At 40.3% G+C, this 24,582-nt stretch overlaps 4 protein-coding genes across 7 annotated transcripts; 3 read left to right on the top strand and 1 right to left on the bottom strand.

The window, feature by feature from the left end:
* The first annotated feature begins 1,427 nt into the window (after nt 1-1,427).
* Nucleotides 1,428-15,150, top strand: CrebA (Cyclic-AMP response element binding protein A). 4 transcript variants are annotated; one of them, XM_064684070.1, is made up of 6 exons: nt 1,428-1,586; nt 11,568-11,781; nt 12,880-13,394; nt 13,468-13,905; nt 13,977-14,120; nt 14,190-15,150. In XM_064684070.1, the coding sequence occupies exons 1-6, from the start codon at nt 1,530-1,532 to the stop codon at nt 14,382-14,384; spliced, it is 1,563 nt and encodes a 520-aa protein (XP_064540140.1). In that variant the 5' UTR covers nt 1,428-1,529; the 3' UTR covers nt 14,385-15,150. The 4 variants fall into 4 exon arrangements, with proteins under 4 accessions (XP_064540140.1, XP_064540132.1, XP_064540148.1 ...); XM_064684062.1 differs by lacking the exon at nt 1,428-1,586 and adding an exon at nt 9,884-10,026; XM_064684078.1 differs by lacking the exon at nt 1,428-1,586 and adding an exon at nt 9,949-9,987.
* A 1,157-nt stretch (nt 15,151-16,307) lies between these two features.
* On the top strand, nt 16,308-21,110 carry AGO2 (Argonaute 2). Its single transcript, XM_064683981.1, has 9 exons — nt 16,308-16,546; nt 16,616-16,678; nt 17,078-18,033; nt 18,097-18,185; nt 18,244-18,850; nt 19,262-19,615; nt 19,668-20,327; nt 20,388-20,764; nt 20,841-21,110. Exons 1-9 carry the CDS (start codon nt 16,531-16,533, stop codon nt 20,929-20,931), a joined length of 3,213 nt encoding a protein of 1,070 aa, XP_064540051.1. The 5' UTR covers nt 16,308-16,530; the 3' UTR covers nt 20,932-21,110.
* LOC135429637 (T-cell immunomodulatory protein) lies at nt 20,995-23,192 on the bottom strand. Its single transcript, XM_064684018.1, has 2 exons — nt 22,939-23,192; nt 20,995-22,882 (listed from the first exon to the last, which is right to left on the bottom strand). Exons 1-2 carry the CDS (start codon nt 23,123-23,125, stop codon nt 21,285-21,287), a joined length of 1,785 nt encoding a protein of 594 aa, XP_064540088.1. The 5' UTR covers nt 23,126-23,192; the 3' UTR covers nt 20,995-21,284.
* Nucleotides 23,193-23,203: 11 nt separating this feature from the next.
* Nucleotides 23,204-24,503, top strand: SCCRO (defective in cullin neddylation 1 domain containing SCCRO). Its single transcript, XM_064684096.1, has 2 exons — nt 23,204-23,390; nt 23,617-24,503. The coding sequence occupies exons 1-2, from the start codon at nt 23,388-23,390 to the stop codon at nt 24,457-24,459; spliced, it is 846 nt and encodes a 281-aa protein (XP_064540166.1). The 5' UTR covers nt 23,204-23,387; the 3' UTR covers nt 24,460-24,503.
* The last annotated feature ends 79 nt before the right edge of the window (nt 24,504-24,582 follow it).

Here is a 24,582-nt window from a genome sequence, read left to right as displayed (position 1 = left end):
AGCCGCAGCAGCAGCCGCAGCAGCAGCAGCAGCCGCAGCGCAAAGTGTTGCCAAGCGGCAGCGCTGAAGCCGGCCACAGCCTAGAGCTGCAGAGCGCGCTAGAGCATGAGGGGGGAAAAACCAAATCAAATACCAAATAAAAAAAAAAGAGTCTATAATAAAAAAACAGGTTAACAAATGTTGCCGCAACAGCAGCAGCCGCAGCAGCAGCAGCGTCAACGTCGGAAGAAACTTGTTTTTGTTTTTTCCTATAAGTCTTGGCTTGACGTCAAAGCCGGCTTACGACGACGGCGACGAGCGACGCCTGCTTACATTCACTTTACAAAGACCAAAGAGCGTGAAAGTTAAGCTAAGAGAGCCCGCAAGGCAAGCCGGCAACCGGCATTGTTAACGCCAGCCAATGCGCGCGAGCGGCAGAGGGAGCGACCGAATATACGTTAAGTCATTCACATTCGCTCTTTGCTTCGATTGTGTATGCGTTTGTGTGTGTGTGTGTGTGTGTGTGTATGTGTGAGAGAGAGCGAATCTACGACGACGTCGACAATGACTGCGGCTGCGGCTGCTGCCTGCCAGTTCGTTCGCATTCACAAGAATTTCACCGACATTTAGTTTAGTACCGTTTTTGGCTGCAGTCGCACTACGGACAATATTCTAATTGTGCTAACCAATTATATATACAAGATATATGCATATATATACATATATACGTACCATATACAATTCAATTACGAAAGCGGCAACAGTTAATGATATTAACTACACATTTTAAATGTTATTATACATGGCCAACGCCAGCCATATGGAAATGGAAATGTGCTGCTGTCCCCCACACAAATATCAAAAGCATTAAATCTATATAAAAAAAAAAAAGAAAACCGCAATTAAAAACAAAATTATAATTAATAACAATTTTCTACGAAAAACTAGTGAATATCGAATGTGTTGGATAAAATCGTTAAATATATAATTACAACAACAACAACAACGGAAAAAAGCCCCCCAACGAACGCGTGCAACAAGTTTAATCCAGCTACAAGTTGTAAACCAAGTTAGAACTATACATACATACATATGTTCGTACACACACACGCAAGCACTCGCTCGCGCTGCGATACACACAAACACACACAGAAAACACACACACACACACACACACACGGACTTTAACAATGTCAAGTGAAAACATTCTTTGGAAGCAACAGGTTTCGCCCTAATAAGTGTTATAAAGAAGCGCGTCCAGAACTGTTGTCGACTAGCTTTAGCCAGAAAGAAAGGAATTTGTATATTTATCACTAAAATATATATACATAGATATATACAATATATACATATATTTAATAGAGAAGAAATTGAGGAAAACTAAGAAAATTGTGTGACTGCAACCAGGTGGAACGAAGTCGAACACCGCAAAAATCAACTGAAAATATAAAATTAACAGAAAAAACAAAAAAAAAAAAAACAAAAAAAACCTAAAAAGTTCTTAGAGCGCGAAAAATAAAATAAATAAGCAAACAATACCAAACCTCAGTATGGATTCGTTTTACGATGGCGACCTCAAAGATATATGGGACTCCGATTTAGATCCGGTAAGCGAACCTCTAGAGTTCAATTTATGATACCATCCAGCCAAATGCTTTATCAGTTTATCAGTTCTCGTGTTAATTACACTCGTGTATGTTTTATAGTCACAAGTGACGTTCAAGTTGAACCGAGCCACACGATAAGAGTACGATCTTAAATAATGGAAAAGCCGCCCAGATACATGCTTATATAGTACATATACATATACTGCCCGACTGTACATACGTCTCCATGTACATATGTAACTTTGAGCTGTTGTCATTAAAATGTAAACTCTTGACATTAGCTGAACAATGGGCCAAGTGTTGCATATACTTAATAAAAAGTCATGTTCGGGAGAAAATGAAATTGCATTTGAAAAACGAATTTAAAAAATATAAATACATATATATATATATATGTATTAATGACCCACATTAAGCTTATAGAGCTTATCAGGCCGGGCAAATGAACCGACGAACGTGCAACGATTTGTTATTTAGTTAAAATTTAAATAAAGGGGCATAGATTATATATTACACATTATGAATGTGTGGAGAAAACTCTCGTTAGCCATAGATTGCTTGAATTGGGAGAAATTGTTGTACAACTTCCATTTTCCCTTTCCGATTCAAGCTGATCTCCGTGTCAGCGTATTTGAAACACTCGCTAAAAGGCCCCAAAAAAAAAAAAAAAAAAAATGTATATGTAAATAAAAACCTGTCCTATAAAACAACCTCATAAAACTGTCTGTCCAAGAGACTCGAGAGTCTTGAGACTTGAGACTTGAGTCTTGACTCTTGCCAGTCACCAAAAGCCAAATCTAATCGACACCGTTGCGCCAGCTACCACATCGGGGACCCTAACTATGTGATATACGACAGCACACACCCTGTTCTCGATACACTGTTATTTCGATTCGATTTCCCACTTATGTATGTAGGAGAACGTGCCGGGGCGTAGCTACATAACTGAAAACAACTTTTGCAAAAAAACAAAATCAAAAAAAAAATAAGATATGATATGAAAGGCAAGGCTACAAGGTTCCCTTCTTCTTCTTTTCTTTTTATCTCTGTCAACTCGGTTACGTTGAGTCTTGTTTAGCTTCTTACCTCTTAGTGAAGGGGGTAACATCGGCAGACAAATCATTTTTTTTGTTAGTGATTTCTTGTGTTCAAAAAATATCATTTACATGGCCGGCGATAAGGGAGAGAACTATTTCTGGTCTTACGAAAGTTCTTCTTTTTTTTTTTTTTTTGTACCTCCAAAGTGTTCTGATAATGATAATTGAAGTTTTTCCAAGAAATTGAAAAGAAACTGAAGAAATTTATCATTTAGCGAGCAAAAATTGTTATACGTACGGTTCTTCTCTTCTTCTCTTCTCTTCTTCTCTTTTGTGCGTGCGTGTGTGTGTGCTGCGTTGAGCCTCATTTGTGAGGCCTGCTTATCGCTGCGGAAACAGTAATGAATACATGTCGCCGTCGAGGAAGCGTCTCTGCTGCTGCTGCTGCTGTCGGCGTAACATTTATGAGTACTACGGCGGACAGCAGATTCTAAATACAATAGAAAGAAAGAATCTATTACGGCACACTCACGCACACACATAGACTGGAGAACTGTCAGGCCTGAGGGGCGTGCGGGGTGCAGTAGTGATAAGACGAACTGCGCTATCAGCTGCGCTAAATGCAAAGTTACTAATGACTTTTTTGTTGCTATTAGTATTGTTGTTATTGTTGCTGCACTTTAAACTGACAAAACCTCGGGCCGTCAGTGTCATTACTGGGCGAGATAATGCAGCAAAGACCGCGACGCCCGACCAAAATAGGCTCATGCGAAAAACAAAAAAAATGTATATGTATGTATATTAAAAGCAAAACCAAAACAAAATCTAAAGCAGCGGCAAAAACAACAAAATTCCCGGGAACAAAATGCGCGTGCAGTTTTTTTCCCGCCGTAAGCAGTACGCCGTAGACCCGGGGCGTGCGCCCTCGATTACGTCAGAATCTGTTTCGGGTTGCATTACGTGTGTGTGTGTGTGTGTGCGTATTTTTCCTCTTTATGATTTGACCATCACTCTAAACACAATAAGTATTTATTTCATAGTTTATCGTTTTGGCTAATTTTGGCATTATTTTAAAATTTAAATTATCATTGCCTCAAGTTGACGTCTGGCTGCGGCATATCAAAAATCTTATCACAGACCATTTTGTAACCGAAAAAAAAAAAAGTAAAAACAAAAGAGGGCCAAAAGCCAGATAAGACCTCAAAATAGTTTTGATTAGGCGCGCGTTCGTTTTGTACATAAACAAAAGTCATTTGTCTATATATATATATAGTGTTTTATATATAGTAAATAAAGCTCGATTGGGCTTTTCCACAGGCTAAATGCCAAAAGAATAACATTTATAGATAATCCGTTTTGTTGGGATTACCTTGCAATAAAAGTGAAATTCAAATATTTACCAACTGCAAAAAAATCCCAGACATTGTGCTTTACTTTTTTTTACACATGTACCGTACATCGCAATCTGTTAATTGACCGACACAAAACAAAAACAAAAAAAGTCCCCCTTTAAGCTAGATGGTCGGGGGCAATCATTTGTGCCTCAAGTGTGCGCTTATCAGGGCTGTCAGTAAGTCATTACATTATTTATTGATTACTTCACGAATTATTGAATAATTTTAAATATTTTTAGAAATAATAAGCATGAAAAACTGTCTTAAATGGGGAATACTACGATCTTAAAAAAACATGTATAAGTAATGGTATACTATATCATCTCATCCAGAAATCGAACTCTTAAAAACTCTAGTTTTATCTTTGTGATAAGTTAAATGTAGATATATGTACATATGTATTCAATTGAACACTCCGCGTTCATATTAGATTCCGTAGAAACCTTAGATGCCATTAGCTATAATTCATTAATAGTGGTCCACTGTTCTATTGATAAGGACTTTGACATATTGCTGCTGGAAGCTAAAATTCTATTTTAACATTTTTGTACCAAGATAAGGAGCACATGTTGCTTGGAAACAAAACGTCATGCTAGACAGCATTCGAATTAATCTTATATATGTATATGCATGTGTACATACATTGTACTCGAAGACTGAAATGTACTGTATATGATTATAATATATTCTAAACCATTAAAGGGGTTATTCACTCGTAGAGCAAATCTTCAGGAATGTCGGCAAATATACGATGATTATATTCACAGGAAACATGATATGCTCATGTATTTTTTTAAGCTTGATATTGTTTCCTAAAAACTATCTGAAGATATTTTTTGGCATTCAATTAACCAAGTAAAAACTTGGTCTACAATTTCTTCCTCTTTCTTTTAGCATGCAGAATTGAAAACCCAAAATAAAAAAACCAGTAAAATTATTACCTTGGCTCGACGAAAGCTGAAAAAAGGCAATCGCCTTCACAGAAAGAATGCTGACCAAAAAAAAAAAAAAACCGAAAGAAAGAAAGAAAGAAAAAAGTTGAGCGGGGCAAATTTGTAAGACCAAAAGTCAAGTCGAGAAGAAAATTGCAGCATTAACAAACAAGTTCAAGTTAATAAGTCAGCAAGTTTATTCGACTTGACGGCTGCTACCCTTGAGGGGCCACCAGAAGCATTAAAAAACTTAACCACAGCTTACCTTTACATATACACATACACATATGCATGCATGTGTGTGTGTGTGTGTTTGTGTATTTAACATTTCAACCGCTTTACATTTTGATACAACTTTCGCTTATATAAGCAAAAGATGCCAACAAATTTTGCTAGCATAGAGTATAGAGCGTACATAATGATATTAACCATTTTGCCAAAGACAATTTGACACCCTTTACGGTAAAACAAAAACAAAAACAACAGCGAACAAAGAACAGTTAACAAATGCATGCAAATGTCGCTCTGCATGTGTGCGAGTTGTTTGTGTGTGTGTGTCTTTGAGGTTATGTTGAGTTTCTAACGGCTTAGTGCAGCGCGCCGCTATTTTAAATGCACACGAGAACCCACAAAACTGAAAAACGTGCTTGGCAACAGTCTCTCAAGAGACGGTTGCTCAGCATATTTGAATAACTAGTTCGAGCTATGTGTGCACGATACTTTCAATATGGCATAAACTCAAACAATGTGTGTGAGTGAGTGTGTTTGTGTGCGTGTGTATGGTGTGGTGTGTGTGTGTGTGTGTGTGTGTGTGTGTGTGTGTGTATTGCTTAACTTTGACATTTCCAATGAGCGTAGCTAGCGTTGCAATCTGCAAAAACAGGTTAAAAATCCAAAGCGAATGCCAAAAACAAAAAAAAATCATGCAGCGATGGCAACACTGCAAATTTTGTGGTTTGTTAGCGGCACATTTCTATGAAAAAAGTTCAAACATATGGCAAAAGCGCGCATAATTAAATTTGTGCAAACCACACACATATGTTTTTGTATATATACATGCACATTTATAGTATCATCGTATTACAGTTAGAAAGAGAGATGTTAAGAAAGAGAGAGAGAGAGAGAGAGAGACACCCCCCACATCATTCATTGAGTCAACTTTCGCGTCCATTCATGCGAATTTTACACGCGCTGCGCAGTGCAGGATGCGCATTGCACAGTTTGTTGTTGCTGCCCGCCGTTTCTTGCTCTCTTTTCAGCGCGAGTGCAAAGAGCAACAGTCTGCTCTTAAGTCCAACATAGTTACGATTGTATGTGGGCGGCCGTCAGGCGACCAGCTGTTTAGTTTACTCTTGACGTCAATGTCAGGCCCAAGCAGGCTGCCAGCAAGTCAGCGCCAGCAGCCGCCAGGCAGGAGTTGAAGGCTCTGTGTGAATTATTCATAGATTGAATTTACAATACGAGCACATGGTCCAAACAGGGCCAGGCTGTGCGGGGTGGGGTGGGGTCTGTCTTGCTGTAGCGTGGGCGCACCATATTGTTTTGTCTCCAATGTGCGTTAATGAAGTGTTATACGATAAGTGTAACACAGCAAGCGATGGCAACAAGTTGTGCAACAGTTAAGTCTTATTAAAGGGTGAATGGTATGTAATGCAAAATGAAAGGTTAATTAGCTATGAGGTTGCGTTGATCACGGGGTTTCTGTTATACTCCCTAATCTCCCACATCCTTGAACTTCGCTTTTAGTCTAATATATATTGATATTTTGATGAAATATTTTAAATATTTAATTTGCAATTGCCCGTTATTCTGAAAATATTGGAATTCGTACATATTTTCATATATAAGTCGCGGGCTAAATTTGAGCTCTACTCAAAATGGCGCATGCTAAATACAGTTAGTAAGTTCAGATTAAAGTTACGTATATTTTGTATTTGGATTTCTCATAAACGTTTTTTATGTTAAGCAAATGATTTTTGAAATATTAAAACGTGGTTTGAATAGACTTTCGGCTAGGCTGTTTTTATGGCAATTAAGCGATCAATTAAGAGAGTCAGCTTATCGCGCCCAAGTCCGGCGTAGCCATTATCACTCAAATGAGTCAGACATCTTGAAAGCGAATCAATAATGAAGACCCTAAGTGATTCATTCAACCATCCAGTATGCTAACAAAGCTCACTTGATCAATTGGTTTTGGCCAAAATCGTTTGTTGATCTACATAATTGTTGCTTCCGTCCTATTGGCTCTCTTCATTTTATTTTGTTTTATTCATTTATTTATTGCTTTATTTTGTGAATGGCGTCAAAGTCAACCACTTTGGCAGCTGAGCGTATAGAGCAACCGCAATGCCACAAATGCCAATGCGATTAGGACCAATTGCAAGCCATGGCTACTGGAGTCTTCACGCGTGGGTTCGCAACTTTCACAACATTTCCGTTTTGCGAATATATTTTGTCAGACTTGGGGAATCGGTTAACTGGCGGCGGGTGGGTTTTACGTCAGGGCGCCTTGCTGCTTGCGTACATTTCTCTTTTGGCACACACATTCGCAATTATATATTATATATTATATTTGTTTGTTGGTGATAAGGTTAAGCCCGCATAGGACGCACGCCATATCGCTCTGGGGTGTGTATGTTTGTGTGTGTCCATGCTATTAATATACCCATTTGGGTATATTTATAACTGAAATACGCCAAAAACACGTCACTTAGCTGCTGTTCCGTGTTGCCAATTGGGCTTGCGTCGCATTGGGGTTGCCACACGGCGTATACGTAATGTCAATGGGTGTTAACAAGGTCAATTAGTCGCCTAATCGAAAATTATCGAAACATCAATATATCGATTATAGTATAAGCATGCCCGATTTTGGGGCATCGATCATTTGGCGTTAATTAACATATCTCAAATGAAGTAAAAAATAAAAAAGCATACAAAATTAGTAAATTATATATTCAAATTAACTTTTCTTCTTTCTTATAATTTTCAAAAAAAATTTTTATCGATTTGTAAAATGAATTTACAACACTATTTGAAAGGCAGCTTATCGAGAGGGTTGCCTTTTAGTATTCTTCTGTTCGTCCACTTTCTTTTCAGGCCACTTTACATTTACCAATTACCATTTACCACGCTTTTCGACTGCCAGGCAAAAGTCGAAAAAAAACGCAAAACCCCATAAGAAACCAAAGCGCAAGCCAAAGCGTAGCAATTTTTCAAGTTAAAAAGCATTTTTGAATTGTGGGAGCACCTTTCACTTTACAGCGATGATGATCATGATGAAGAAGAAGAAGCAGAAAGGCAGTCAGACAGACACACAGTCAGACAGTCAGACAGACAGACAGACGGACGAACGGACGGACGGACAGACAAGCATAAAATTGAAAAGAAATAAAGAGCAACTAAAAATGCTGTGCACAACACAAAGAAAACCGATATATATGCAAGTTGAGTGTGTTTGTGCCCACAAACATAAGTACACATGTACACACACTCGCACACACACACACACACACACACACACACACACACACACGCACACAACTGCATTTATATAAATGTGAAAGGTTTTCGCTTGCTGCAACATTATTTAATCAATCCAATTTGTGGAGCAAGCGAAAAAGCAAAATCGAAATATGTATAGACAATACAAAAAACTAAAGAGAGAGAAAAAAAACTATAACCAGTTTAATTATTTTATGAAATTGTATTTTTGGTTTTTGTTGGTGCTTTTTTTTTTTGATTGTAGCTTTGCTTTTTGTCTTTTACACCCTTTTTCTTGCTCTTTTGCCTGGAACAACAAAAATTTAAATAAAATTGTATAATGGAATGAAGGCGATATGCTAATGTCGAACAGATACCAGTCTGTATGGTATGTTGAATAGAAACCCTCGGGCGGCTCATTTGGTCTTATGTGAATTTATTTTTTTGAATAGTTTAACGAAACGAAGTGCAACCGAAGAAAATGTGGAAAAGTTCTCATAAAACTTATACGAGTCGCACGTGTGACGAGCTCAACAGGTGCTCATTTGCATCGATAACGGTCTGTCATCGATAGCACAGCATACAATCGAAATCATGCATTGTGATGATCATTAGGTGCTTAAGCTATTGCTTAAGCGCTTTTTGCGGCTTAAGGGTCCGCACCACTTGTCTCGGCACTCGCCCTCGGCTTTCGTTGAGCGCGAAGACAAAAAACACCTGAAACCTGCAGCAACGAACTCTGAGAGATGCTCCACATCTTTGATTTGTCCGTAACTTGGCCCCCAGCGCCGCCATGCCAAGATCCACAGCTGAGAGGAGGGGCGGGCAGCTGAAGCAGCGAGAAATGCCTGTGAGCATTTTTTTTTTGCTGTCTCTTGGCTTTCTTTCATCATCAAGCTTCACACAATATCTCTCTGTATACCGATGTGATTATGTGTGTGTGTGTGTGTATGTGTGTGTGTTTATGTTGCCCGTTTTGGTAACATTTTTCAAGAATTGCTAATTCTCAACAATTCCAAGGTTCGTTGAACTCATCATAAACATACACACACTCGCTACAGGCACGCACACACACACACACACTTGTACAATTTATTTACGCTTCTCTGCTGCCGCTGCTACTTTGCTGATTCTTGGCCGCTGCGGAGAGACGGCTAAAATATGGAGAAAGCACTTGTGCAGGGATATACAAACATACGTACAAGCTTACGAGGGTGGATCATAAAATGGAGCTTGCGAAAATTGTCTTGTGGTACTTTTTTTTTATTATTTGCATAGGTATGTATGTGTGTGTATGAAAATGCAATTAGTATAAACTGGGCTATCGCTCATCACATTTACATTAAGTTATCGATGCACGGCTCATCACAATTACATTAAGTTATCGGTGCAAGGCTCATCACAAATACGATCGCGGCTTAGCTGCGTTAACAATGCAAGTGTCATCGCAGTTGCGCGTCAGGTTGTACATACGGCTACGACATTTACGACTTCTTTTAAATCCACCCTCGCGCATACCAGCGAATGCTTTTACATGCATATGTATGCGCATACGTACGTACGTACAAAAGGCATATACAATGCACGCGTGCAAACGGTAATCAATGTTTAAGTTTATATGCCGAGTACGAATAAGTGGTAAGCTTGAAAGAAGACCCACACAGAAGCAGCCGGAGAGACGGGGACAGACAGACGAGGCAGAGTGAGTGAAAGAGAGAGAGAGAGGGAGATTCATACCTGCGGCGGCACGCAAGCAAGCCGGCTGTCACACAGACACACGCACATAGTTACTCACTTATGGCCATGCCCGCGACGACGACGTTCCCTTTTCTTATGGCCAAAACTGGATTTCCCAGTCGAGTGTGGCTTAGAATGTGAGCATTTTTGAGGCAAAAAATATATATTTTACATACTAATGGGCTTTTAAAGCCAAGCGTAATTACATGCACTTTTTATCATTCCACATATGTACGTACATACGTACATATACAATGTATGTAGACACACACTCACACACTTACTACATACATGCAGAAAGTGTCGCATTTATATGGGTCAACAATTTATAGCCGTAGATTTGCTTACAGCAATTAAGTAAATTCAAACCGTCTTATTTTTTTTTTTTGTATACTACATACATATATTTTGTCAAAAACTGGCACATTCAGATTACATCATCAGGCTAATTTCGCATTCTGGGTATTTCGAGTCGAAGCACAGCAGAAAAAGAAAACTCGTTCCTGTTAAGCGGCAAACAACAGTCAAACACTTGTTGCAAATCGCATTTGTGCTCATCACAAGCTCTCATCATGCACATGGTTGTTTTTCAAGGTTGTTGACGACTAATCACGCTCACAACACCACAAAATGCGATCCATTTAAATTTGATTTATTAATCTGTTACACATTTTTCAATTAATTTTTTGCAAGCCCTGCAAAATAAGCGATGCGTTGCGATTGCTGCCGGGCCCCGTGTCAGTGTTATCGATTGTCGCATGCGAAAGGACATGCAATCGATACGAGGGAAAACTATCGCAATGACAAGCAGAAAGGCGGACATTTTGAAATGATTTTAACCGTTCATAAATTCAAATACAAATCATTTCAATTGCTGGTTCCACTTCAGTTATTATGAAATGATAACTTTAAATTGCTTTTATTTTTATTTTGTTTGAATCAATGAGAATTTCAAGGGTACGATAGTGTCGCTGTCGTCTTTGATAAGATTGACAAACAAAAAAAATATATATATATACGAAAAAAAATACTACATTCCTCGCAGCGCATGCAAGGCTGCCCATCTTTCTATATATATATTTTAAAATGTTGTATTTTTCATATATGTATAGACCCAAAGCTTGTTGTTTTGGGCTATCTGCATGGGTCGTGTATCTGTATCGCTGCGTTTTGGTTTTACGTGTGCCAGCGTTTCGTGCGATTCGCTTTTCAAATTATTTCTAGTGTTTTTTATTTGATTTATTTTTTTCTTGTTTGCACAAAAATGTACATTTTCTACTTTTGTTTCTAAGTTATATAAGCGTGCGCTATCGCTATGCAGCACGACTGCGACTACGACTCCATGCCGTGTGTACATTTACTAATTACCTTTGCTATTGTTTTTTGCTGATATTTTTACAGACGGAATCCTTGAAAATAAGCAGTGATCATGATATGCACGATTGGTTTTACGATCGTGATGTCAAGGATCCGACTGTCATTCTACACGACAAGCTCATCTCCGACGCGCTGCTCAATGGCACGGGCCCCATCAAAACGGAGCATTCCTATAGTCTCAACAGCGACGGTGACTCCCTGCCCGATTCACCAAAAAGCCTGCAGGCCAAGATCGATGGTAGGTATTGCGAATCGTGTGATATCGATTTAAGATTGAGTTTATCAACCAGCTGCCAATTGTTATCGATTTTTCTTTTTCGGATAACGGTTACGTTAACGTTCTGTTCTTTTGAGTTTACGCTTTGGTTGTCTGGTTAAAGTCAAGACAAATACAGTTGCCAGTTGGTGGCTCCATTGTGAATTTAGGCCATGTACATAGTGAACGACAACATGAAAAACAGTTGAACAGCTTCTGTTTTTTTTTTTTTTTTTTTTTTTAATGTCGCGGTAGCATTTAGCAATTTAACGCAGTACTCGTGCATGAAGTTTTGTACTTTGACGCGATATCAGTTATTGTTATTGTTTTTGTTGTTGTTGTTGTTGTTGTTGTTGCTGGTAATATTCCCGTATATATGTTTGTATGAATATGGACGCACGGTATATAATTGCTGCTGGCCTGTTTTTTTATTATTTGTAATTTTATGGAAACTGTACAACAACTGTGTAAATAAAATTAAAATGTATGACAAAAAAGACCATTCAGGGAGGGCGAGCGACAAGAACGTGGCTGAAAAAACAAAAAAACGAATACAAAAAAAACATACATACCTATCAAATGCAAACACAAGTGCCATGCCACAAGCATCTGCTGACGCGCGCGCCAGTGGCAAGTGATCCAATGTTTGGCCCTGTTTGTACAGTTACAGAAAAGAACATCAAATTGTTGTATAATATTTGCTAAATACCAAACTGCTGCCCTAGGCCATAGAATGAAACATTCAACAAAAGTAGGTTGCCCAACACAATATTTGCGCGCGCACATTATTTGATATTATTCGATTTGGCGTCTGAGCCAAAGACGTAAGCAATATGTACGTAACGTAACGTAACGGATACGTTGCGGTTGCTAACAACGGATAACCAAACGTTATGCTAAAATTCTACTACATCCGATTATTTGGCTGTTAAATGCGCCTCCAATCAGAGTTGCGCCATCTTATTAGCTAATAGGTCAAATTCCTAGAAGCGACCTTTTCAATTTTATGAATACATTTTAAATATAATTTGATTAGCTTGCTGTTCCAAGTAAATATGTTTCGACCACTCGCCTTTGCAGATATGGATGACGAGTGCTACTCCGGAAGTGGGCGCATCACCATCGATCCAAAATGCCTGACACTACACCCGCCCGCAAGAAACAGCCGTAGCACCGCCATGCTGAGCAGCATGAGCAGCGCCAGCGCCAGTTCCGCATTGAGCGCAGCCATTACGGAGTTGGCGGCTGCATCCACAGCCCTCGCACGCAGCAATGCCGAGGTGCAGCAGCACAGCAGCGGCAGCAGCAGTGGAAACGGCAGCATGAACGTTTCACTGGAACATTTTCAACTACCTCAACACTTGGCGGAAATGTACGACGACAACGATTGCAGCTCATCGGTGTCATCGGCCCGAGAGGGCAGCATATCGCCCGATATATGCTCAGACATTGAGATCGAAGATGCGATCATTAAGGATGAGCCGATGTCGCCAGATTCCAGCTGCCCCGCCAGTCCAAACTCACAGAACAGCAGCGCCCAGCAGCTGAGCCTTAATCTGGCCAATTTGCAGCCAGAATTGCTCTTCGACCAAAAGGTTAGACAGTCCCGCCCAAACCCCTTATCAGCCCAATGCTAAACAGAATTTTTTTTTTTCTTATATGGAACAGCACGGTGGCCTTCTGCTTGCCACCAGCAACAACAGCCTCATCAAATCCCAGCAGCAACAGCTCTTGCTTGGCCAGGGCAGCCAAAGCCTAATGCTGCCCAAGATAGCCATCAAGAGCGAGAAAGAAAGCAACGCTAGCAACAGCACGGGCAAATCGCATGCCTATGGCATTCCGCTGACACCGCCTTCTTCTCTGCCCAGCGATGACTCGGAAGGTAACTTGTCACCGGAACATTTGTATGCGCCACTGTCGCCCAATGCTTCCGTTTCCATATCCGCCGTGGCCAATGCAGCCGCCAATGGTGAAACGGCAAGCAATGGGAGCGCGCGACGCGCTGCTGCCGCCATAACCCGCGCCGCCAGTAGCAATGGTGCCTCCAACACGGCCGCACCATCGACGAGGCAGCCCATACACACACCGTTGATTAGCTCACAGCCGGTAATTATATCTAGATTAAAATAATATATATTTTGTCACTGGAAACTCATTTCGATTATTCGCACTTGTAGAAAGGCTCAACGGGCACTCTGCTATTGACGGAGGAAGAGAAACGCACGCTGCTCGCTGAGGGCTATCCGATACCACAGAAGCTGCCACTCACCAAAGCCGAAGAGAAATCGCTCAAGAAGATACGACGCAAAATTAAAAATAAGGTATGTGGGAGCTCAGTGCAGAAAAACATCTGGAGAATTTATTGACCAATGTCTGTCTCAATTGTACAGATCTCTGCTCAGGAAAGTCGTCGTAAAAAGAAAGAGTACATGGATCAGCTGGAACGGCGAGTGGAAATTTTGGTTACTGAGAATCATGATTACAAGAAGCGCCTCGAGTCACTGGAGGAGACCAATGCCAATCTACTTAGTCAGCTGCACAAATTGCAGGCCCTAGTTAGCAAGCACAATGTGAAAAAGTCCTAAACCTGAAACCAAGGCCCAAAGCTGGCCACGGTTCATGTTTGCCTGCCTGCCCGAGAGATATTTTATTTTATTTTATTATTTTATTTTATTTCGTTGTATCGAGAACCGAACGAGTTTCGAGTGAAAGAGTTTGTTTGTTTAAGAATTTATCAGTTTAGAAAGAAAATTGAAATTTTGGCTTTTTGGTTAGCACAAAGCGGTAAACATTCCCCCAAAATAACCCTGCCAGCATCTCTTAAGATTTAGCAGCCCATATGCACATAACTGAAACCATAAATAAATATATATATATATATGTATATATATATATATGTGCACTGTATCGATAATGTATAATTAGCTACTTATAGTTTGTATCTTATATTATTAGTCATGCATTCCTGTTATATAACCTGATATAAAGAGTAGACATAATGATCAGCAACCAACAAGCTCAAAAGAACCCCACATAATCAGCGTCTAAAGAGAAGCTACATAATAATATTGTTAACAACAACAAACACAAACACCAAAAACGCATATGGCATGCTAAGTTGTGGGCTCTGACAAAAAACAACGATTCGATTTGATTTAAGAGCAACGACATGTACATTATGTTTTAATAATGCTTGATTGTACAAACTACTTTCAGAGCTGTTTTCCCGCGTACGGAACGGTTTTTTGAATTTTGTTTGGCAAGACTCTTGTTCCTTTATACGATAAATTTCTCAACAAAAAAAAAAAAAATCAAAAACATAGCAAATGCAACAAAAGCAAAGTAAAAATCGACAACAATTCCATATACATAACTATGTATGAATTATGCTTATGTAGTGCATATTTTTAGTACATATTTTGACGAACTATGTCTTTACGCAGCATTTAAGTTTTTTTTTGTTTACCAGCCGCAACTGGAATCGTCAATTGAATTTTGAAGCTAATTAAGTGAAAGATGCTTTCGAAATTTACATTGGCATGTTGCCTGGACAAATTAAGCAATTTCCGAGCCAATTATTAAAAAAGAAAAAGAAAATATTGTTTGTTAAGTTTTATAATTTAAGTGGCGCTGAAGCAAATCGAAAGTGCATTACAATGGCAACAGCAACAATATCATTTACTTTGCAGCAAAGATTTTGTTTAATTATTTTAACAATTGAATTTAACGTTATAGTGCAATTATTTGGCATAACTATTCTTGTTTTCCACAATCTATTTTACTTATAATTAATATTTGTATGTTTTGTCATGTATGAGTCATTTTAGTTTATATTAGTTGAATTTACCATACACAAAATTTACTTAAACCAACCTTTAAGCGTAAATTGATTTCTTATCAAATCATATATCTAAATGTGTAATTACTGTAGCTATTTTAATGTATATAAATCATGCGGACGAAGTTGTGCAATTGTTAGTAAAATTTTATATACAAATTCTATAGAAAATTACAACAAAATCAAGTTGATACCAATTTCTGAACCACATTTGTGCAATGAAAAATTTTATTCAAATGCGTTAAAAAAAATTGAGAAATACAATATATTTATACGAACATGTTATATATAAATATATATATATATATATATACAGTATGTACCATATGACCATATGTTATTTTTTGGCTACAACATTTTTAACGCTTAAAAAAAATGAGAAAAATATTGAAAAAAAATTGTAAAACATTTAATTGGTTGCTGTAATTGGGCAAAGTTGAAGTGCAATTCCAAATAAAATTGATACAACCATAACGACAACGAAAACTTGTGGTATTTAATGCGATTTTTGTGATTTTAAAAACGAGTTAGCTGGCAGAGAAACAGTGTGGTTCTGTTCTCCAGTATATATGTTCGATTCAAATAACGAACAGATAGCCATATTTTTTAGATCATTTCAGTGGTCTGTATGTCACATTTACATTACACATTTAAATTCTAGTTTCGATAAAACAAAAATATTTGTTTACTACTATCGATATATATTGGCAGACAACTTTGCGCTCTGCAACATTTATCCCAGCACAATGCTTAGCAACATTTGAGCAATGCTGGGTAACGCGAAAAATACATAAAGAGTAAGACGAACTGAAAACAACTAGACGCAAAACGCAAAAGAAATAGTTCTGACATTTATCAGCAAATCCTTGCAGAATAAAAAATAATAATAAGAAATGGGAAAGAAGAACAGTAAGTACTGTCAAACAATAGATTTGTAATTTATTGGTGCAACCTCAACAAAAAAAATGAAATTTTCAGAATATAAGAAAGACGAAAAAGAAGCTGCAGCGCCAGCTCCTCAACAACGGCAGCAACAACAAAGTGAGTTTAATTAATATGTGAAATGCATCCATATATATAAATACATATACATATATATATATATGTATAATTTGCTGCTTTGGTTTGTGTACTTATGGTGCACTATAATTGCATGTTTGTGTGTGTGTGTGTGTTTGTGTATGTGGGTGTGTGTATGTGTGTGCATACAGATAAATGCATGTATTCGAAGTTTCTCGAAGCTCCGTATTTGTGGGGGAATCACCTGATTCACCTCTTCACCTTATCTACATGGCTATCTTTTAGCTCAAATCGAGCAAAGCTTTTATACGAGGCGCAAGTTTATTATTTAAGGGGGAAGCACAAAACTTGTATTTAACCATGTCGGACACGTCATGGCTCATGCATTGCTTTAACTAAGGTATTCAATTTGTGCTGCAGCTGCAGCTCCCGCACCTTCAACAAGCGCTGCGGCTAGGGAGAATACGTCAAGGTTGCAGGCTGGCGACGATGGCGTACCTGCGACTCAGCGGCCGCAGCAGCGTTCTGAAAGCCAAAACCCACAAGGAGAGTGGCAACGTTCACAGGGTGGACAACAGCGTGCTCCACAACAACAACAACAATACAGACCACAACAGCAAGGAGGACAGCAACGCCAAACAGGTTACAAGCAGGGTGAACAACCAAGGAATCAACAGGGAGAATCAGGCGGTCAGCAGGGCGGTTATCAACAACGTGGCCCATCGTCTGGTCCACAGGGCGGCGGTCAGCAGGGCGGTTATCAACAACGTGGCCCATCGTCTGGTCCACAGGGCGGCGGTCAGCAGGGCGGCTATCAACAACGTGGCCCATCGTCTGGTCCACAGGGCGGCGGTCAGCAGGGCGGTTACCAACAACGTGGCCCATCGTCTGGCCCACAAGGCGGTGCACAGGGCGGCAGTCAGCAAGGCGGTTACCAACAACGTGGCCCACCAGGGCCTCAGCAGGGTGGCTATCAGCAGCGCGGCCCACAAGGCCCTCAGCAGAGTGGCTATCAGCAGCGTGGCCCACAAGGTCCTCAACAGGGTGGTTATCAGCAGCGCCCTCCACTACAAGCTCAGCGAACGCAAGGCGGTTCCTTGCCCCCGCAATTGCCCTATACAGGGAACGTTAAGCGTGGCACCATTGGAATTGCCGGTAGAGTGGGTGTCAATTATTTGGATGTGGACATGAGTAAGATGCCCGCGATAGTATATCATTATGATGTGACCATTGTGCCGGAACGTCCGAAGAAATTTTATCGCAAAGCATTCGAAGTGTTTCGCGGAAAACATTTGGAGAACGGTATTGCTGCCTTCGATGGACGCAAATGCTGTTATTCTGTCGACAAGCTACCCAATGTCACTGGCGAAGTGGAGGTAAGTCTGCGCCAAAAGCTTAATATATTTTCTATATTAAACTAATTGCTGTTCTTTCTGCAGGTCATTGATCCTCATGGTCGACCCGTTCGCTACACCTTGACCCTCAAGGATACGGACAACTCTGTGCTGGAGCTCAGCTCACTTCACAGGTTGGGGTGGGCTACGCTAAATGTTGAAAATTGAAAGTAAATTTGATATATTTTGCAGCTATATGAACGACAAGATCTATGACAAGCCAATGCGTGCGCTGCAATGTCTGGAGGTAGTTCTTGCCTCACCCTGTCATTCACGATCCATACGAGCCGGGCGCTCCTATTTCAAAAACTCTGGCAACGGCGAACGACGCGATCTAGGAGACGGCTATGAGGCATTGGTTGGCCTTTACCAGAGCTTTGTGTTGGGCGATAAACCATTCGTAAATGTCGATGTATCGCACAAGTCGTTCCCAATGGCAATGTCAATGATTGAGTATTTAGAGCGCTATGGACTGCAGTCGGCCATAACACCAGCGACTACGCTTAATAATACGTGGCGCATAATGCCCTTTATAAAGGGCATTAATGTGGTGTACGAACCGCCGAAATGCTTTGGGAGCGCACCTCGCGTATATAAGGTGAACGGCTTGTCAGACAAACCGGCGAACGAGCAGAAATTTCAATTGGAAGGTGAAGTTAAGACCGTGGATCAATACTTCCGTTCCCGGAATTATACTTTGCGGTTTCCCAAGCTGCAGTGCCTCCACGTTGGGCCACCAGCAAAGAACATTTTCTTGCCCATTGAGCTGTGCCGCATTGAGGAGGGCCAAGCTCTAAATGTAAGTATAATATATATATATATATATGATATATTTATAAGAAAATAAGGAAGACAACCAGTCATTTTTGGTGTGCCGGAGATTAAATACTCTTACAGACACTATGGTGTTTTCATAATATTAATTTTAACGATCGTTCCTATGAGAGCTTTATTATATAGTATTTCGTTGACGGTCAAAGCTCGCTTGTATGCTAAGAGCATATCAATGTTCATATCATTAAAGCGAACTTTCTTATGGTAGCTGTACGATATTCACCAAAAAATAGGCATTGTTTCAAGCTACCACAATATAGCTTCATAACGCATAGATCCTTTCGAATAGAAACAGCCAAAATGGGCTACGACCACACATCTCGTCGTCCCGTTATATATATTTGCATATATTTTTCATTTTTCATTCTCAATACAGCGCAAAGATGGCACAAATCAAGTCTCGGAAATGATCAAATTTGCGGCCACATCGACTAATGAACGCAAAGCTAAGATAATGGATTTATTGGCATACTTTAAACACAATAATGATCCCGTTATTAGCCGATTTGGTATACACATTGCTAGCGATTTCATCACGGTAAGCACACGGCTCCTGCCTGCACCGCAACTGGAGTACAAGAATAAAAATTTTGCAAGACCATTTAACGGATCGTGGCGCATGGATAACTTACAATTTCTGGTCGCTAAGCCAAAACCCCACAGATGGGCCATACTCCATTTCGAGGGCGCACGCATGCATTACAACAAGGTTGCCGAATTACAGGATTTGGTTAGTGTTGGCATCTCAGCAATCTTAAGTTTCTAATGTGATCGCTTTTTAGGTGCTACAACAAGCCAAGTATGTCAACGTATGCCTGGAGCCCAAGGCTGACATACGCACTTTTAGAGACGAGCGAAATTTAGATGTGCATTTTAAGGATCTTAAGGACCACCAATACGACCTGGTCTTTGTCATCTTACCATCGCGTGGTCCCACCTATGACATCATTAAACAGAAAGCCGAACTTCAATATGGCATATTGACGCAGTGCATCAAGCAAAACAATGTGGAACGTCGCCTGAACGGACAATTAGTTGGCAACATTTTGTTAAAGGTCAATTCCAAGCTGAACGGTATCAATCACAAGCTCAAGGACGATCCACGCACTATGCTAGCGAACGTCATGTATTTGGGTGCGGATGTGACACATCCTTCACCCGATCAACGTGACATACCCAGTGTAGTGGGCGTGGCTGCATCGCACGACATTCATGGCGGTTCATACAATATGCAATATAGATTGCAATGCGGCGGCGGTGGCGGCGCCCGAGAAGAAATCGAAGATATGGAATCCATTGTAACCGAACATTTGCGTGTCTATCAGCAGTACCAGAAGCGCTATCCGGATCACATTATATATTATCGGGATGGTGTTAGCGATGGGCAGTTTTTGAAAATTCAGAATATCGAGTTAAAGGGTATCTATGTGGCCTGTACCAAGGTAAATTCCATTTGATTGAAGTTTCCGATTTAACTTATAAATGATTTTATTGATTTACAGCTGGGCATCAAGCCAAAAATGTGCTGTGTTATTGTGGTGAAGCGCCATCACACACGCTTCTTTCCAGAGGGAATGCCGTCGAATCCGAGAAATAATAAGTTCAACAATGTTGAGCCAGGCACTGTGGTGGATCGCACCATTGTGCATCCGAACGAGATGCAATTCTTTATGGTTAGCCATCAGTCCATACAGGGCACCGCTAAGCCCACACGCTACAATGTTATTGAGAACACTGGCAATTTGGATATTGATCTATTGCAACAATTGACTTACAATTTATGCCACATGTTTCCACGCTGCAATCGTTCCGTTTCGTATCCAGCTCCAGCCTATTTGGCTCACTTGGCTGCAGCACGTGGACGTGTTTATATTACTGGGTAAGCAACAGAATAGTAGAAAGTTTAAATAGCATACGAATAAAATTATTTAACTTTTCCGTTTATTAAATAACAGAACCCGGCTGTCCCGTTCGCCGAATGAAGAGTATCAGCGCCGGATGATTGTGCCGGCCTTTTCGAGAAGTAATCCCATGTATTTCGTTTAGAAATTTACTATCAAGAACTTATCCCTTATAATACCATTAATACCACTAACCAAAACACCCGTCTTCATTATTATTACGTTTATTGGATTTTTGATTTTATCACATTTTTTAAACTACATATATATTAAACGATTATTAATGCCGATTCCCAGCTGGTTCTACGATACGGCTTTATCTTACTTTAAAGTCTGTTCATAAACTCTAGATAAAACCAACTGTGAATGCGCTTTAGTTGTTTTCTAATGTGGAAAACAACTTACATACATTTCGGGAAATTGTGTTAAACGAATTAAAGAGATAAACATACAATAACGCATTTGCAATTGGCTGATTAAATATTGTTATGCAACTGCTCACATTGCATCGAAATGGAATCTATGAGACTCTTGCAAACGCTCCTGCCTATCCTCTCGCTTTTCCTTAATATAGAGCGCCAAGATGATGAACACAATCACAAGACAAGTGCCACCCAGGGCGATTACACTCATTAGGATTAGTTTGCTGGGCGTCACAAAGAGCAGCGCTTTCCAGTGCTGTGGCTGATCGAGCGGCTTGGGCACCACTATGATCTGCGAGTTTGGTATGAGCTGCGTCCAGTTGTGGAACTTGCTGTACAGCCCCACCACCAGCTGATCCACAAAATTTGGCGTGCGACCCAAACCAAAACATGTGTAGGGCAATTGAAGCGCAAAATAAGATGACTGCGGCAGTTGGACACTGCTGCCAATTTGTTGATCGCCATCCTGTGTGGTTGTGCTGTAGGTAATAATTGGACCAGGCAAATTGCTGCCATACGTGCGCTTCTTACGTCCCAGGGGTGTGCGCGATGTGGGATTCTGCGGATTCACCAGACCAGTGAGCACAATCACCTTGACGAAATTAGCATCGTAGTCGAGCGTGTTGCGAAAAGCAAGTGGACGATAATTTCCATTCTGCAGCTTCTCCATGAGTATAACATCAAGAACACCATCCTGATAGAAGTCATAGAATGCGCCAGCGACTGTATTATTACCCATGGGAGCTAACGCGTTCCAGCGAACTTCAAAGGTGCGCTTAAATTTCTTGCTGCACGTCTTGCAGGCGACATTCTCCAGGAGGAACGTTTGCATAACCGGCTTTGCCACGCTTAACGGATGCAGTGTGACAAGCAAATCTGGATAGCCATCCAAATTGAAGTCGCCACTGCGTGCAGTAATAGTTTTCAGATAAACATCATTCGCATCAGGCGGCACAAATGCCCATGTGACGCCCTGTGGGTCCTTAAAATTGACGTGTACATCATAGAAAAGGCTGCCGTCCTGAACAAATATTGTCGAGTTTTTGCAATTCTCCTGTACGCAATATGGCACCACAATATTTTGCACGCCACGCAGCTCGAAGTCCATGAAAACGGCTTGACCCACCACGTAGTCGTTGATGCCCACCAACTCATACGGAATGGTACGCTGATAGCTAAAGTTCTCCTGGCCGTCCCGTTCATTGATGCCATACCAGATCTCGTAGGCGGTCTTGGTTTGCAAAAACAGATCGGCTAGATAATCGCCGTTTAGATCCAAATATGCATTTGCATTGGGTATGGTCAGAGTTTGAGTGGTGCCGCCAGTGGGCATCGCCTGGTGCACGACTATCGGGGGCTCGCGTTTGTTGTTAAAAATCCAGAAGGTACGTGTATCATTTGTGTCCAGTCCATACAAATCAATGATCATATCATGATTAAAATCGAGCGCCATTGCCTCACCCTTAGTTTGAAAGAGGGGTTTTTCGGAACAATTGAGCATTGTTGTGTTGCCCCAATTAATGTAAACGTCATTGATATCCTTGCTTCTCTCCACGTTGACCAGCACATCCATCAGAGCATCGCCATCGAAATCTCCAGGTACTACGCTTACAATTCTTCTGGCCTCAAAGTAGCATATGGGACCCATTCGTAGCAACGGTTCCGTATCAGCCCCTAATAATATTTATTAAATCCACTATATAAAGCTTCTTCTTTAAGCATACACTCACCAAATAGTATTTGTAGCATTTTCCTGTCATCTTGAATGACGAAAATGTCAGTAAGCTCATCAGAATTAAAGTCACCAAAAGCTGCCACAACACCTTCCTTAATATCACCAAATACAACACTTGTAATATCGCTGGCTTGAATAGCCGCCGCGTAGAGCAGCACCAGCAGCAGCCACTGGGAATGCATTTGGCTGTATTTTGGATACTTTTACACTAAGGACTTGAGTCTGCTTTGTTTTCTTGTTATTTTTGTTGTTGCTTCTCTGAAAATCAATATTGAGTCAGATGTAAATTATCGATAACCATTGAGTGCTGCCACTTACAGTGTTGCCAAATCGGTGCGAATGAATCGATACCTAGGGCATCTCTGAGTTTCGACGGTCGAAACAATAACGCAGAGAAAACTTTGCTAATAATTAGTAAATAATAACAAATACAATATATAAACCATGGTAAGTGCAGAATCAAAATGCGAATTTATTTATATACTTGTGTTCCTAGTGTATTATACTACAGGCAATTTTTGTGTTTGTTTTGCTTGCTGCTGCTTCTTCCTGGCACACAAGCGCCAGCGCACGCACAAATTGTTGTAGTTGGTGTATTTATGCAATGTGCATTTACATAAAATGTGTATGTGTATTGGTAGTGGCTATCCATTAATTTTGTTTATTTTTACAGAACAAACTAAAGTCAAGCCAACACCGTGACAAGGTGAAAAAATTTATCTCGCTAACACAAACTGGCGAACAGACAGCCATCTTCTGCCTGCAACAGAATGATTGGAAAATGGATCTGGCCAGCGATAACTATTTTCAGAATCCCGAATACTATTATAGGGAGCTAGATCGCAAACGGATCGAGCAGTTATTTATCCGTTATCGTGATCCAACTGATGCCCTAAAGATCAGCTCACAGGGCGTAATAAAATTTCTAGACGATTTGGAACTGAGCCCAGACTCCAAGCTTGTACTCATAATTGCCTGGAAGTTCCATGCCGAAGTGCAATGCGAATTTTCGCGGGATGAGTTCATCAATGGCATGTGCGAATTGGGCACAGACAGTATAGAGAAGCTTAAGTCAAAATTGCCTATGCTGGAACAGGAATTGAATGATGCGGGCAAATTTAAGGATTTCTACCACTTCACTTTTAACTATGCGAAGGATCCAGGCCAGAAGGGCATTGATTTGGACATGGCCATTGCGTATTGGTGCATTGTGCTCAGCGATCGTTTCAAATTCTTGGACATTTGGTGCAAGTTCCTTGAAGAGAAACACAAGCGCGCGATTTCAAGGGACACCTGGAACCTGCTGCTAGATTTTGCCACCAACATCGATGATCGTATGAGCAACTATGACTCAGAGGGTGCTTGGCCCGTGCTTATTGACGATTTTGTTGAATGGTGTCAAGAAAATAACCATCTCGCCACAGATCAGCCGCATCACACGCAGCAATCAACGTCCCAGAAGAACATATCTAGCGCTTACCAGACCTCGCATAGTACAAACATGAATTATGGCTAACGATTGTTGCTTTATATATATATATATTCTCATTAATTATAAAATTTGCTTTTTATTCGGATTATTTTAAATAATGAAGATAATAAGCAATGCGAGTTAATTTACAATTACATTTCGATTTAA

The sequence above is a fragment of the Drosophila montana genome, unplaced genomic scaffold, assembly GCF_035044405.1.
Source record: "Drosophila montana isolate Dmon_TW-CO22-7 unplaced genomic scaffold, ASM3504440v1 contig_1417_1, whole genome shotgun sequence".
NCBI lineage: Eukaryota > Metazoa > Arthropoda > Insecta > Diptera > Drosophilidae > Drosophila > Drosophila montana.
Note: the sequence above shows the minus strand (reverse complement) of the source record. Positions and strands in the feature narration are given on the sequence as shown.